At 33.9% G+C, this 16,026-nt stretch overlaps 1 protein-coding gene across 1 annotated transcript in view; it reads right to left on the reverse strand.

Annotated features, from left to right (window-relative positions):
* Window positions 1-16,026, reverse strand: part of Robo2 (roundabout guidance receptor 2) — a 1,066,805-nt gene that overhangs the window by 90,106 nt on the left and 960,673 nt on the right. Inside the window, 2 exon segments of the mRNA XM_090347905.1 lie at window positions 884-1,055; window positions 5,708-5,832. Of these exon segments, the coding sequence (XP_090204031.1) occupies window positions 884-1,055; window positions 5,708-5,832 (297 nt within the window).

A 16,026-nucleotide genomic window follows, 5' to 3' on the forward strand; every position in this document is an offset into this window, starting at 1 on the left:
AACATGAAAATACTCCTCTGCTGTTCATTTTAAATAACCTATCAATCTACACGCGAACATGAATTCTTGGAACACTGATTAAACTTTACCAATAAAGAAGGGAATCACAGAGAATATAAACCAGTGATTATTGCATCTGAGAAGCCAGCATTAAGAGGGGGAATAATAAAAACTCACAGATAATAAAATAAAAGTGAATATTTTTCGTTTAAAACATACAGGAAGAGGGAGTAATTCCATACTTGGACATTCATAAAATGTATAAATCCGCCTAGTTATCAACTGTGCCAAAAATTGCTAGAAAAAATGAGCCATTTTCACACTTGTAAATATATCTTGGTTATAATTCAAAGTATATATGTATAAGTAAAGAAGTGATCATTAAACTATTCATCAGTATTTCCTCAGACACTTAATGTAACTTAGTGAATGCATAATTAAAGTAATAGACATGTCACAATGTGATTTGTTAATCACAAACTCACCTGTTTTACTAATAACTTTAAAGAGAATATCTCTTTCTCAGGTGAAATGAAACCATTGGTATTTATGAGAAGCTGTCATATAAACTTGAAATTAAATAAAACTCAACAGATTACACTTACAATCACTGTGAGTGCAATGTTTAAAATGATGCACCAAGATATAGTGAAGATAACTTTAAGTGCTCTTTTTTTTAAAACTATATTGGTTAATTCTCCAGTGGTGCTGGTAAACATTGGAAAAAGGTAAATACAGGCACACCAATATTCAAATCCAAGGGAATAAGACTCATTAAAAGTTTTCCTTTACCTAGAATCAAATACAAAGGAAAAACCAACATTTCTTGGAATAGAAAAAAACATCATTTTTCATGAAACAATCAGAAATAAAAGTATCTCACCATCAGTCACCTCTAACTGAGCTTTTGCTAAAATGCTCCCAGCCACAGTGAGGGCTTGGCAGATGTAGTAGCCCGCATCTGAACGTTGGACGTTGGTAATGGTGAGGTCTCCAGTTGGCGACACTGAACATCGACTGTTGGGCTGCTGGGGCTGGTTTGGAAAAAGTAGATTCTGTGGAGACAAACACACCTTCTTCAACTTTTCTCATGTGGAGGGGAAATTACCATAACATCAGTTGTTACAATTACAGGAGCATGGTTGGAAGAAGAAAATGCATAGATTCGAAAATATATGGTAATGAAATAAGAATAGGCTACACAGTGATCTTAGCTGGGGAAAGGTTTCCAGATTGTAGTTTGGTCTTTACAAAGTCAGCATGGTCTAGTATAAGAAGGAATCCTCTGTTGTTGTTGTTGTTGTTGTTGTTTAATAATTATTAAAACCTGAATCTTTTTACTTTAATTTACATTTTTTGATTACCTAAAATGCTCATAGATTTTCATTGACTGCTTTGTAATATTTCTATACCTTTATCTAATATGTATTAATCAAATAAGGATAATTAATCTTTATCTCATTTAGTTCCTGACTTCCTTCTATTTAATATTACTGATTTCTTAATCTGTAAAACAAGTGGAATAATCTGCATGTGACTTGACTCCTAAGACATTGTGAGGCTCTAAGCTGTATAATGACTGCTTATGTGATTAATAATTTGCACACTAACAAAGAACATAAGATATAATTGCTGTGATTAGCATTAATATTGTTAGAATAACAGAATTCATCCTGAAGTCATTCAAAACCATGCCTCTCAGACTGATACAGTCATAGACAGATCAGTTTTAAGGTTCTACAAATCACAGCAGATTTCACAAGACTTATGACAAGACTATGCAAGATTAAATCAGTCTTTGATAACCAAAAGATGGTATGGAATTGATTTAAAGGTATGCATGTTACTTCCAAGACCATAACTGCATTTTTAGTTTAAAAAAGAAAATTTAATTTCTTGTGTATCTCATTAAAGCTCATCACAGATCTTCTACAGCCTAATCACAAAATTTAAAACTTCTTCTAGAAGAACAGTAACATTAGTTTGAATGACCTATGTTGCTTTGCTGTTGTTCAATTAAGTAAAACACTTGGGTATCGTAAATCATATTGAGATATGTGTCCAAGTTGGATTATAAATAAGGACATATCAATTTTTATGTTGTATTTACTTACAAAAGGGAACATGATAACCCTCTGGGATCGGTTTCTCAATACAGTAATTAATTTTCCAGGTTTGTAATTAAACAGTTTCAATAAGTTACAATCAGAAGGTAATAACATTCAATTAAAGGCACAAGACACATTTTCACCTTAAAATGTTTTTTACCCTTGAAGTAATACCAATGGAGGAGGATAAAATAGGGTATTAGCACTATTCAATTACACTAAATGACTTTAATCCTGCAAATGATGTCCTACTTTAATTAGAAGCTTTTCTCTTTATTGCGACATGATGGATGTCCACTTTATTAGATTCAAGTGTGACACGATAAGCCCACTTTACATAAACATTACTATGTTATTACACTCCTTCTAAAAGGAGTTGTTTGTTGCTAGTATGTCAGGAATGTAATTCAAAATTCTATTGCCTTCCTCTAGAATTTGCATTATTCAATAAAGCTAGAAATTTTCATAAATATGAAAGATAATTTGAGGAGTAACTAAACCTTCTGTGGAATACAACTATATTATCAAAATAAACCATCTAAAAGGGAAGAGGCTACATTTTAAAACCACTTAAAAGTGATACAATTTCTCAAAGTGTGCACTTTCCTGCAATTAGCCATTAGATAACTAATTTACATAGCACTAATCCATCAGATGGTCTAATTCCCTCTAGATGTCTTTCTCCATAGTGCATGATCAGTCCACCTTCTAAGTGATTAGTTGACATGGACAGTGACATTTGATTGAGCTTACCCCATCATCTTTATTCTTTGCTTGTATGACACAAGCAAAAAAAAATGGGTTATGAGAAAGTCAGGATCTCTATAGAGTTCTTCTTGTCTTGAAGTGCCAGGATATCCTATTAGTACTAATTGGCATAATCAGCACATATTGAGGAAGATGGACCATTAAGTCCAGCGTCAACCTTTTCTACTGATGGATAGTCACATTTGTCCATAAAAATTGGATACTACAGACAGTGTAGGCTAATTTGTTTTCCTTAATATCGTTGTTCACGATTTCAAAGTTTAAAATTGGCTTAAGCATTTCCTTTTGTTTTAAATTTCTCTCTGTCTAGTCTTCCTGTATCTCTGCCTCTTTCTCTGATAGGTGGGAGATGGTTCGAGAAAATAAGAATTGACCTAGCATTATAAGCAAATAAACACAGCTAACCAGAAATTTTATGTAATGTCCATGAAATTACCTTGCACTTTGATGAACAGAAGAAAGAAGAATGTTCAAATTGTTTTGATAATTATTTTTTCCAAACCATTAAAATTTGTGTTAAACACTGTATGTTCATTGGATAAGAGGTTGATGCACATTTTATATTGTATCCAGTGTGGAGATTTTTCAGGGAATATATTTTCATGTAAAATAGTTTTATTATATACATAATACAGAAAGGGACACAACTTAAAATATAAATGTGAAATTAAATTTTCAAAAGTCAAATTTCTTAAATTATTATATCTACTGCTAGTAAAAGTTAACATTTTGTATGACTTTTGTAATGCATAATAAAGTTTCACATATAGCCTAATGTATTCATATCACATTTTTTGCTTCAGATAGATAAAATGGATATACTTACTAGTCATAAGGATTGTCTAGTCCTTGAGTCATATAAAGGCTACTGAAATTATTTGCTATATCACCAGATGAAAATGTTTTCTTCTCAAGTGTCTGGAGCCTGTCTGTCTATATTGATTTCTTTTTAATGACCCACAAGTAATGTTCTAACAAATAATCCTCCAAAATATTGTCATTCAAATGGAAGAAATGGCTTTGAACGTCTCATTTTTTAGAATGCAAGATTGTATATTTTGTCAGTGGTGGGACTTGAACTCTGAGCCTGGACGCTGCCCCTGAGCTCTTTCAGTTCAAGGCTAACATTCTATCCCTTGGCCTGGGCAGCCCTGAGCTCTTTCAGCTCAAAGCTACCCTTGAGCCAAGCACCACTTCCAGTTTTCTAGTGGTTAATTGGAGATAAGATTCTCATAGTCTTTAGTGCCCTGGCAGGCTTTAAACCTCGATCCTCATATCTAGGCGTCCTGTGGGAGCCACCATACCCGGCTTATTTCATATTTCTTTACAATCACTTTAATGTTTGGAAGAATTTTATCTAAAAGAAAAAATTAAGATAGATTTCTAAAACTAACTCAATGATAGAAAGGAACTTTGACAGTTGAACACAAACAACTTTGATGTGAGATAAGGTGGGGGCCTTGAATTTCACTTATCTTCCCATCAATGATTGTATATTTCACAAAACGAATTAAAAGTGAGAAAGGCAACTTGCCCAACCCCAGCGAGTCACTAAACTAGCCAGCATTATCCTCATACTGAAACAGCACGTGTGAAGAGAAATTCTAAAGAGTTCTCTATCAAGATAGACATATACAAATTCTGGACAAGAAGTTTTCTTAATATGTCCTAAAACTTCCTTCTTGTGGAAAATTTTCCAAGTTTCTCAAGATCATTTTTTACTTTTTTGCCAGTCCTGGGGCTTGAACTCGTTGCTTGAGCACTGTCTTTGGGCTTTCTCAAGGCTAGTGCTCCACCACTTGAGCCAAAGCATCAATCGAACCCAAGCTTTGTGCATACTAGGCAAGTACTCTACCCCTTAGGCCACACTGCAGCCCCTGCTCCATCCCCCGCCCCTGCTAGGCATTTAATTTTAGTATCTGAGCTTGGGTTAACAACCATGATAAGAAAGAGTGGTCTCCTTTTGATAACTGTGTGCCTCTTTGTAATGGTATTAAGAATCTAGACCCAATATGCACCTCAGATATACACAGTTCAATTTTAGGCAAGGTCTCAAATTTGGCTCAGTTTAGGCTGGAAATTTCATTCATTGCCTTTACCCTAGCAGCTAAGTACTAGCTCATATAAGGATCAAGTTCTATATAAAAAAAAAATATCCCATGGGACTTTTTGAGTAGAATGTGAGAGAGTTGTCTGGTCAGAAAAGAATATAACAAAAACAAGGCAGGTGTTGGTTTGTTATAGTATGTTATATATTATTTTCTATCTAATCCTACCATAAATAAATCCAGAAGGGGTAATTAAACTATTTCATCTTTTATTAAGCAGACAATGAAAGTATTTTTTTAAATGGAAACAATGATTTTTACAAGGTCACTTAAACAATGTAAAACATTAAATAACAATTAGATTTTAGGCCAATTACTGGCGGAATTCTCTATCGCTTTTTTTTTTCTTTACCAGTTTTCTTGTATCAGGGATAACTCTAAGGATTTTTTATATAGTAACTGATACCATCTAACTAAATGCAAGAATGAAAACTTAACTTTACCTCCAGAAATTTCAAATAGCTATGAATATTTTCACTGGACTTTTAAATATAACCTTGTTATATGATTTCACTAATATTGCTATGGTACATAATTTTAAAAATTAATACTGGCAAATAAAGAAGGATATAAATACTTGATTTTCCATTAAGTATCATTTATTTTTGTTAGTGATAAAAGAAATTTGACATTTATAGCAACAGAAGCAAAGCAAGCTATGAGAGTCATTAGAGACAGGGAAAGTTCAGAAATGTCAGACAAGCAGTCAAGCCTCACACTTACCTGGCTGCCTTCTTTCTGCCAAAAAACAGCTGGTTGTGGGTTTCCTTTAGTTTCACAGGGAAATGTCACTGTTCGACCTTGAGCAATAATCTGATCCCTTGGCCTAACCACAAACTGAGGAGGAGCTATAATTTAGAAAGAAAGATAATGTGTAAATTTCAACCAAGAAAACGACAAAAAATATCAAAAAGAGAAATCTGGTCTTAGGTGGATTGCTTGGTATAAGAGAGAGACTATCGTTTTGTATTTACTTTTATGCATTTCTTAGAACACAGAAAGAAATGGGGAAAGAACCCTTAATGTACCGGAGGAAAGAAGTAAAATTGTTAATGGGTATATTTTAAACATGATAATTCTGTGCTGTCCATATTTTCATAGGAGGATATCTGTCTTATAAAGCTAACATTTGTAAGGAAAAACTTGGTATTCTGATTTACTGATATCTATTTTTAACAGACAAAGCTAGAAAAGAATCACAATTATAAATATTTCCTTCCTATAAAATAATGTTTGCAAATATAAATTTTCTTAAAATATTTAAAAAACAATGTTTGAAGGACAAGAATAAAAGAAGATAGCAAGTATGATCCCTACTTTTAAAATGCAAACATAATAGAAGATGTGAAGGGTTAAAGATCTTAAAAATTAATATTGAAATATTTATAATATGTAAAATTAATATACTTGTAATTATCAATAGAAATAAATGTATTAAATAATTCAGTCATCTTTGTTAACTGCTTAACTTTCTTTGGCTAAGTAAGAAACAATTGGGGGAAATAATTGCTATTATTCCCTCCCAGGTAGTCAGGATAGAGTGAAAAGCCTATGACAGTCATCAAGAGGTTCATATCCAATAAAGAGTAGAGCAAAATGATGACAAAGTTAATAAGAGACTCAAGACTACACCAACAATTACCTATGCTATGGCAAGTGCAATAACTGAGGTATACTCAGAGCACCCATAGTATATACACTAAGTGTGTAGCTGTGAAAAGATTGTGCAGGAATTGGACATTAAGGGAGCTCTCAGGAAAAAGCAGCATTTGATTCACAGGTGGAATTGGATCACAGCCCAAGTTAGGTGCCCACTGAACAAAATCAAAGGAACAAAACCCTATCTAGGAAGACAATGTATAGTTTGAAACTAATGAAGGATACAAACTTCTGGGCAACCGAGGAAGACTGATAAGTCATTCTAAGGATTTTACTCTGACATTTTGAGTCGACATGAGTAAATCTAATGAAAAGAAAAATATTTTAAAAAAGAAAAAAGAGAAGAGAGAAGAAAAGAAAGGGGAGAAAGCCAAAGCAAAAAATGAAAAGAACAACAAAATAATAAGTAAAAATCCTGCAAAGCTTCAGATTTATCATGGAGACTAATTATAAAGAGAGACAAGAAAATGAACATTAGGAGAGAGTATAACTGGGATTTTCATGAGGACATCTTCATCTCAAACTACTTTCCATTTAAGTGAAAACATTATGTTTCCAATCATCTGCTTCTGATTTTAATACTTGTTTATTCTAGAAAATGAAATCCAAGGAAACAGCTCAAAGCCAACTTTAATTTGTAGTACCCAGTATACATGGCAACAATCCCAAAATTTGAACTCTAAAGAACATGAAATATCCAGTAAAGGCTTTCACCTGTAATTTCTTTAGTCCTTTATGCTATATTCATACAGAACCAAAAATGAGTAAGTATATGGTAGCCCCAAGCATAAAACCAATTACCTATCCTAACAAAAATCTCCTCAATAAGAAATCAGTGGTGTTTTATTTTCTAAAAATGAGTCACTAAAATTCATACTGTTTTATGTGTGTGTGTGTGTGTGTTCTATTACATTGCCTTTTAATTCAATATATCCAACATATATCTCAGGGACACAAAGAATAAATCTGATACATGAGATTCTCCCATCTCTGTAGATAAGAGAAAACTCATCCTAACAGTATACAGAATCTAGATCTATAAATCTCTTTAAGCAGAATGTGGGTTTTCTTTTCTCTGCCTATTTCAGACATTCCATGCTTCTTATAAACTATGTATTAATACTTAATTCTACTATATGAGTAGATGCATTTTGTTCCTGATTTTCTAATAGGGATGATAACTTAATTATTATTACACAAGCACTTCAGGAAAAATTCTTAAAATATATCAGGGTGAGGAAATCTGGCATAGAGAATTGATACAGAGCCTGTTAATTTATGCTAAAAAGAGTGGTTGAATTTTTTCTTAATTCAAAGCTACTAAAATATGTTCAAGGACATTTTTTCAAGAACGATATAATAAAATTTTTCTTTCAGAAGAATTCTCTGGCAAAGGACTGTAAACCTTAGTAAAACTGAGCCGTGAAATGCAATTTACAGCATCTAAAGAAAAAAAATCATTAGAAATCTTAAATAACAAATATATGCTTCAATATCACAACATAATATTGATATAATAATGTCCAGAAAATCATAATTTCTTAGACAATTATGTAATCTTACATTTTTAAAGAAGACTCACAAGAAGCCCTCAGCATTCATGACATTCATTTTTAAAAGTGCCTTTCTATGTTATTTAATTATGTTATATTTTTATTCTAAGTAAGTGTAAATAATCTATGTTTCTACTGCATATAGTGTTTTTTTAATTAACAAAACTTAAGTCTGATGTATTTCAATGTAACTGAAATTATCTTTACATGTTTAAAATAAAAAACCTGGGGGGGGGGTGGAGGGAGGTAGAGAGAAAGAGAAGGAGGGAGAGAGAGAAAGAAACTAATATTGTTGAATCATTTAATGAAGCAAAACGTTCAAAGAACATTCAAATCTCTGAAACAGTCCATTCTGGGGTCAACTGAACTCACTCTCACAAAACAAACTGCAATGATCATTTTTACTTTAGTAGACAATCATTCTCTGGACAAGATCTATATTGCAATCTTCTGCAAAGGGAGATCCGTTGGAGGAATGTATTTGGGGGATTTTAAAATAAAATATAGCATCAATATTTCTTCTGATAACACTCCATACTTTTCAGTAATTCTGTCAGGCGACCATGAAAACTGTTTAGTGATAGTCTTTGGATGATAGCTCCAATGGGAGAGAGTAGAGAGAGGTGGTATGTTATCAGCACAGCATGGAGGGCGCACAGAGAGCTATGCATACAATGGCTTTCCTATGATGCCTCTTGTCAAAACTAAAAACACAAGTAGATTCTTAAACATGACAATTCAAAATCACACGTAGAAACACAATGTAACTAAAGTAATTGAGTTATATATTCCAGATGAATATGCTAATTATGGAAGTTCACTTTCCTCTATATATTTGCAAGGGAGAAAATTGCAAAGTATCTATTTATTTCCTCTCTAAAACCTGAAAACCCTAGATTAATTTCTTGTCACTCAGAGGTAATAACCTATCAGCTTAATCTATCAAGTGATTATAGCTTATTGCTTTATCTAAAAGAAGAAATGAGGTGAAACCTAGAGGAAGTCACAATTTGGTGTTTAATCAACACTTACAAGTTAAAATACAATATCTCTATAAGAGCACTGTATGATTTCCAGAGAAGTAGACCAAAACATAAAAAGGTCAATTAAGATTAAAGGTCTGGGATAGTTCTCTTGAAACTGTGTTTGGAGAATATAAATACAATGCACAGCAAATTAGATTTGATTTCTGCTAAATTATGCTTTGATACTGCATTCAACCCAAGCTGGCTTCAATCAAAGTCACGCTACAGCTCTGTTATGCTAATGCCTGCTGAGGAGCATGAGTGGGTGATATGGAAATCAGATGGCAGAACAAGAGGAAGAAGCAGAGGCCATGAGTGAGGTGGGCTTTGAGAGAGTGGAGGAGGGAACCTTAAAGGTTAATCACATCATGTTCAAGTTGTTTCTACAGCAAAATATGACTTTCTGTGGCAGGCATTAACATGGAATAGTCATGCGACAGTTAGATACATTAGCATGTGATACAGAGTGTCTCCAGGCACACTCAGCTGTTGTCTTTCTTGGAGTATAATTTCATGCCTGAATGAATAAACTCTAGATTCCGTAATGAACATTTGAACTTGCTGACAAACTCAAGTAGAAAACATTCGTTTGCCATTTAATAGAATTTTCTTGTTAAATGCTACTATATTCTGAAGGAATATTTGAAAAGCAAGCTCTTTCATCTTTTGCCAGGCTAAAGTTTAGTTTAATGACAAAAATTAACATTAGTTGAGTACTCATTAAGTGTCAAGGACTATGTTCAATTTTAATAGAACACAAACAAATGCCTTGGAAGGCATTTTTTTTTTTGAGTGTCTTACGTCTTCAGTACTATGATGATAATATAAAGACAATGAACTGAATGATACAAAGAGTACAAAGACTTCACGTATAAAGAGTTAGACTAGAATGAAGGGCTGACTTTTGGATTTTTCCGATGGGATCTATTGAACATACTGTGCTGCTAGTTCTTTTTGTTTCCTTCACATCACTACCTGATTAACTGAGGATTTGTCATGTCTAGTGTAAAGGGAAGAGTAAGAGACTAAGACAATACTTGCTATTAGATTTTAAAATGTTGAAAAATAATATGTTTAAAAGCTTGTAATCATGTTCTTTCTATATAACCTACAGGTACAAGTACAATCGTTTTTGTTTACCAGTTTCTCTCAAGTGCTTTATCACGTGAGCCATGCCGCCAGGTGCCTCTTTTGCATTGTTTAATCTTGAAATATGGTCTAGCATTATGGCTGGTTAATCTGGGCTTCCATCCTGTTCCAGTGTTCTCTGTGTTCCTGGATGTGACTGGTACTCAGATTTTATGCTTCCATTGAGGCTGAGAAAACAGGCTCCTATCATAGGACTCAGCCATGCAGTGAGATGGAGTCTTATAAATTTGTTTGTTCAAGACCAAATCTGGCAAACAATTAGAAGTGATTTGAGAAAAGTGGAAGCTATCATCATACATGGGAAAAAGCCACCCTGATACTACATACAGAAACGTCCTGTATGATATCAAATCTCACATGTCACTTCTTTGTCCATTGGCAGTTTAGGGCATTCAACGCTTCATTCTGATTGAAAAAACTGAAAGGATATACCTCAAAAGTACTATGTACTTTTCCCTGAAAATTATCTTTACTGGCTTTGAAAAATATTCAATCCTACTAGATTAAATATTTAAACAAAAATACATGTTATAGTTAATTTACGAGATGAGCATGAGTTGAGCATGTATTAATTCATTATACTCACATAATTGGGGCAGGTTTACTTCAGTTGCAGGTATGTGGAAGCTGAGTAACTATATGGAATCATTTTGTATTTCAACATGCCAAGTTTCACAGAATTGTATACTATACAAACTTAAAAATACAAAACTTTCTAGAAAAAAGTCATAATTTTGAATACACTTCTCATATCTCCCATTATTCTGTCTTTACAAATAGGTAACCTTGTTTTTCCTATCTGTCTTCCTGATTAAAATACTGATGAAAAAATTAACGTTTTTCTTTTGGGGAATGTTATTTCTGTAAGGGAAATACAGTTAAGTTAAAAAAGATTTCATAATTTACTTAGACGCTATCCATATTATTTTGAAGGAAATTATCTTGTTGGGGGCAACAAAAAGAAGCATCATTTAAAAAAATAGTAAAAAACAAAACATCTTCAAAAATCCAAAACTCATAAATTGAGAAAAACCAAGCTTTTTATACATAAGAATCCATGGGTTTGTTTAAGGGAATTTAGGGGGAAAACACTATAGCTTAAAAAAGGATGAAACAAGGCATCCATTTTCAGTCACTTAACCTGTCAACATGCCAGAACTGTCATGTCAGCACCGCAGCTCAACCACAAAGGCTGATCACATCCCATTATCTCATTTTTTAGAGAAAGATTGCGTAAAGATGCCAATCAGTAAAAAGTGAAAAGGGAAAAAAAAAGCCTTGCAATTGCAGAACAAATGTACTGACGGTGAAGGGCTGCTTAGTTAACGGAATTTTAATACGCAACTGCAATGTTTCTTAATAACATTAATTACACGCTTAGTAAGGCACCATCCTAACTCATTAGTGCCTCTTTTTTGTTGTGTTTTATCTCCTACCAGCAGAATGGGTAATATTCAATTGGCCTGTTACCATTAATGTTGCTTAATCTTTTTATAACACTATTTAAAGCTGCTTGCATAAACATTTTCTAGGCAAGTATTACCTATGTATTCGTATGTGTGTATCAATTAATGGCACCAGCATTTGCCATGCCCTACCATGTATATGCATTATACTAGACATAGAAAGAGCAGTAGGATAAATGCAGTGATGTATATAATGATAAAGAACTCATATTTTTATAGAGTAGAAGAAAGCAGTATTCATAATAAATCTGTGAAGCAATTCTTGTCCATAGAGGGTTTTTTGTTTTGTTTTGTTTTGTTTTGTTTTGCCAGTCCTGGGCTCGAGCTCAGGGCCTGAGCACTGTCCTTGGATTTTCTCAAGGCTAGACCTCTACCACTTGAGCCTTAGCACCATTTCCGGCTTTTTTCTATGTATGTGGTACTGAGGAATCAAACCCGGGTTTTCATGCATGCTGGGCAAGCACTCTACCACTAGGCCAAACTCCTGGCCTCAAAAATAGAGATTTTTTTTTATAAAGGCATTCATATATATTTTTACTCAATTATTAATTTGCTAGTATAAATATAAAAAATAATTATGAGCTGATTTCTTGAATACACTTCAGTGCCTTTAAATAATGTCATATCAATAAATTTTATTTATAATTCATATTGTAATAGATGTCAAGTATATCTATATCTCATATTGTTTTCTATTTAAAATGGATACAATACAAAAAAGTAGACTGACTTTTTTCTTTTTATGGTTGTGAGGCTTGAACTCTGGGCCTGGGAATTGTTTTTTGTTTGTTTGTTTTTTCAGGTTAATTCTAGTTTTATATATTTTTTATATTTTTTATTGTAATTAATAAAAGGGTTACATGATATTTGCCAGATAGAAGGTGCATTAATTCACATATCTTGATACCCTTTCACATGTCCTGGTCCCCATTACCCTCCCCTCCACCCCCCCCTCCCCGTCTTGGTTTTCCCCCCTTCCCTATCCAATTTCAAATAACCAAATACAAATAAATCCAATGTATCAGATAACAAAGTGAGATACTGTAACAATATGAGATAACCAAGGGAGCAAAAGAGATGAGAGATAACATAGTACATTAAGGACAACAATCATTCCTTATATGGCTTTTGTTTCAATATCCTGGAGGTCTTTTCAATTAGCTTCATACTATATGGCCTTATGTATCAAGGTTTTGCTCTATTGCAAATCTCTGCTAGGAGAGCCCAAGATTTCTAATGATTATGACAAATGAGGGAAACCATTGAGCCTAAGTTTCTTTGAGTCTGGCTTACTTCACTTAATATGATTTTTTCTAAGACTTTCCATTTCCTAACAAATGGGGCGATGTTGTTTTTTCTGACAGCAGCATAGAATTCCATTGTGTACAAATACCACAACTTGTTGATCCACTCATCAACTGAGGGACATAGAAATGCTCAACATCTCTGGTCATAAAAGAAATGCAAATCAAAACAACACTAAGATTCCACCTCACTCCAGTTAGAATGGCCAGGATCAAGAAAACTAATAACAACAGATGCTGGAGGGGATGTGGCCAGGAGGGATCACTACTACACTGTTGGTGGGAGTGCAAACTCGTTCAACCACTATGGAAAGCAGTATGGCAGAGACTCAAAAGGCTAAACACAGAGCTCCCCTATGACCCAGCAATTCCACTACTTGGCATTTACCCAAACCATCCAGAAACTAGGGCATACTAAATCCACTAGCACAACAATGTTCATTGCAGCATTATTCACCATAGCAAAATATGGGCCTGGGAATTGTACCTGAGCTCTTCAGCTCAAGGTTACTACCCTGCTCCTCAAGCCGTGGCGCCACTTCTGGTTTCTGGTGGTTAACTGGAGATGAGTCTCATGGACTTTAGTGCCCGGGCTGGCTTTGAACCATAATCCTCAGATCTCAGCCTCCTGAGTAGCTAGAATTACAGGCGTGAGACACCTCTCCTGGCTGACATTTTTTTAAGCTTTGGCTCAAATGTTAGTGTGTTTTATCCTGCTCATAGCCAATAAAATCTCTAAATATTCAAACTGTAGTATAATTTTGTAGCATTTATGACACTAAAGCATTTTAATTTAAATAGTAATTTAAAGTGTTAAATTATTTTACAATTATTTGGAGACACTTTAGAAATAATGAGTATTTAAATATTTTGATACTTAGATACTGGAATAGAGGCTTGCTCCACTTCTAACCAGTACATAAAAAGAATTAAGGAAAGAAGGAAGGAAGGAGATAGAGAAGCAAGCAAGGAAGAAAGGAGGGTGAGAGGAAAGGAGAGAAAGAGAAAGGAAGGGAAGTTGGAAAAGAGGGGGAGAAGAAGGGTGGAGTATAAAAAGAAAGGAAAGAAGGGAGGGAAGAAAGACTCCTATACAGGAAAACTAAAATAACCATAAATTGTAATGGGGAATAATGTAAAGTGGACATCAACATAACTGGTCTTCATCTTCTATGAATAGCTGTTTTGCAAAAATCATGTCTTATTGTAGTAAATTCATTACTTGATCCTTTATCATGAAGTAAAGTTTAGCATAAGGCTTTGGAAATAAGAGCCATTAATGCATGCATAAACCATCTAGCTTTCAGAACACAGAAAAATTTACTGAAAGAAAAAGCCTACCATGATGGTGGAACTCTACAATATCCTACATGATCTTTACTTCCTGGCTTTATTCCTATGCTTACATTATGTAACAAAGGAGATTTAAAAGTTATAATTGGGCCAGGAGTTGGCCTAGTGGCAGAGTGCTTGTCTAGCATGCAGGAAAACCCAGGTTTGATTCCTTGGTGCCACATACACAGAAAAAGCTGTAAATGGTTCTGTGGCTCAAGTAGTAGAGTACTGGCCTTGAGGAAAGCCCAAGGATAGTATTCATGCCCTGAGTTCAGTACCCAGGACTGGCAAAAAAAACTTTGGTTATTAACTTAATTATTTAAGATCAGGAAAATTACCAGGTAGGCTTCATTTATTCATATGAACCTATTAAAGAATTTTTCTTCTGTTTTGTACCAACAGGGAAAGTCAGTGAATTTCAACGCAAGACATAAAGAAAAGTTCCACCCATATATTTGTGGAAATTTTGGGAAGAATATTAGATGGTAGAAGAAAAAAGGATATTAGATGATCAAAAACAAAGTGCAGTTCAGCAAAGATGTTTGAAAGCATGTGCTACATGAACATTCACATAGCCGAAGGGAATTTCAGTCAAGAGGACAATCATCTGGAAGTTTCATGTGGAAGGCAGTAGTTCTACCTTTGAAGACTATATAGGCAATGTCTAAAAGCTGGAAATTTCAGAATTATCTGGGTTCCAACCAAGGCAAGGTGGTATCAATGCTGGAACCATAAGGGACTTATTTTGGAGAATTTCCACAGAAAACCTTTAACCTAGCCAATTTGCAAAAGCATAGGCAGAAAAGTCACTTGTGCCTGTCTAGATTTCATAAAACTCTGGTATCAGAAGTGGGTGTTGATTTTAATTGCTGAAGTTTTGTTTGCTTGTTCAATTAGTTGTTTAAAGTGTTCAATTGCTTGAATCAGTCAAGTTAGCTTCAATTTTCTTATGCAGATATACTTACAGAACATCTGAAAATTTCTTTTCAATTGAAGCAGGAAATATGGAGAAAAACTGAGGGAGTAAGGAATGAGGAGAATTCACAATTTAACAAAGTTAAGACAGTTCCTTACTCCCCATATGCCATTTTCCCCACTGTGCCTGCACGCATTCAGGGAGAACATGAATGGTTTTCCCGTTGCATCCCTTTATTTTCACCTTTTCTGTTAAAACTTTCTGTAGACCAGTCTTTCACATGAAACAAAACTTACATGGACTGAGGTAGGAAGGATGAACAAGTACAGTCATTCTACCCAATGGACATTATGTAACACTTGAACTTTTTAAAAATACATTAAAATTTTAAAACTTTTATTCTAATAGAAAACAAAACAAAGTTAAGGGTCAGCCAAAAGCATTCTACAAAAAATGTAATGTGTATTGTAAAAATACTCAAAAGCCATTCCAATTAGGGCTACTGAACCAATCCTACTTTCTTTTCTTCAAACATTCAAACTTCAATCTCTGTATTTAACTACTTAACTCATAATCTGATAAGCATCAATACAAGGTCAAGTCAAAACAAGGCAGCTAGTTAAATAATAACTTACATA

The sequence above is a fragment of the Megascapheus bottae genome, chromosome 1 (genome assembly GCF_031878675.1).
Source record: "Megascapheus bottae isolate mThoBot1 chromosome 1, mThoBot2.hap1, whole genome shotgun sequence".
NCBI lineage: Eukaryota > Metazoa > Chordata > Mammalia > Rodentia > Geomyidae > Megascapheus > Megascapheus bottae.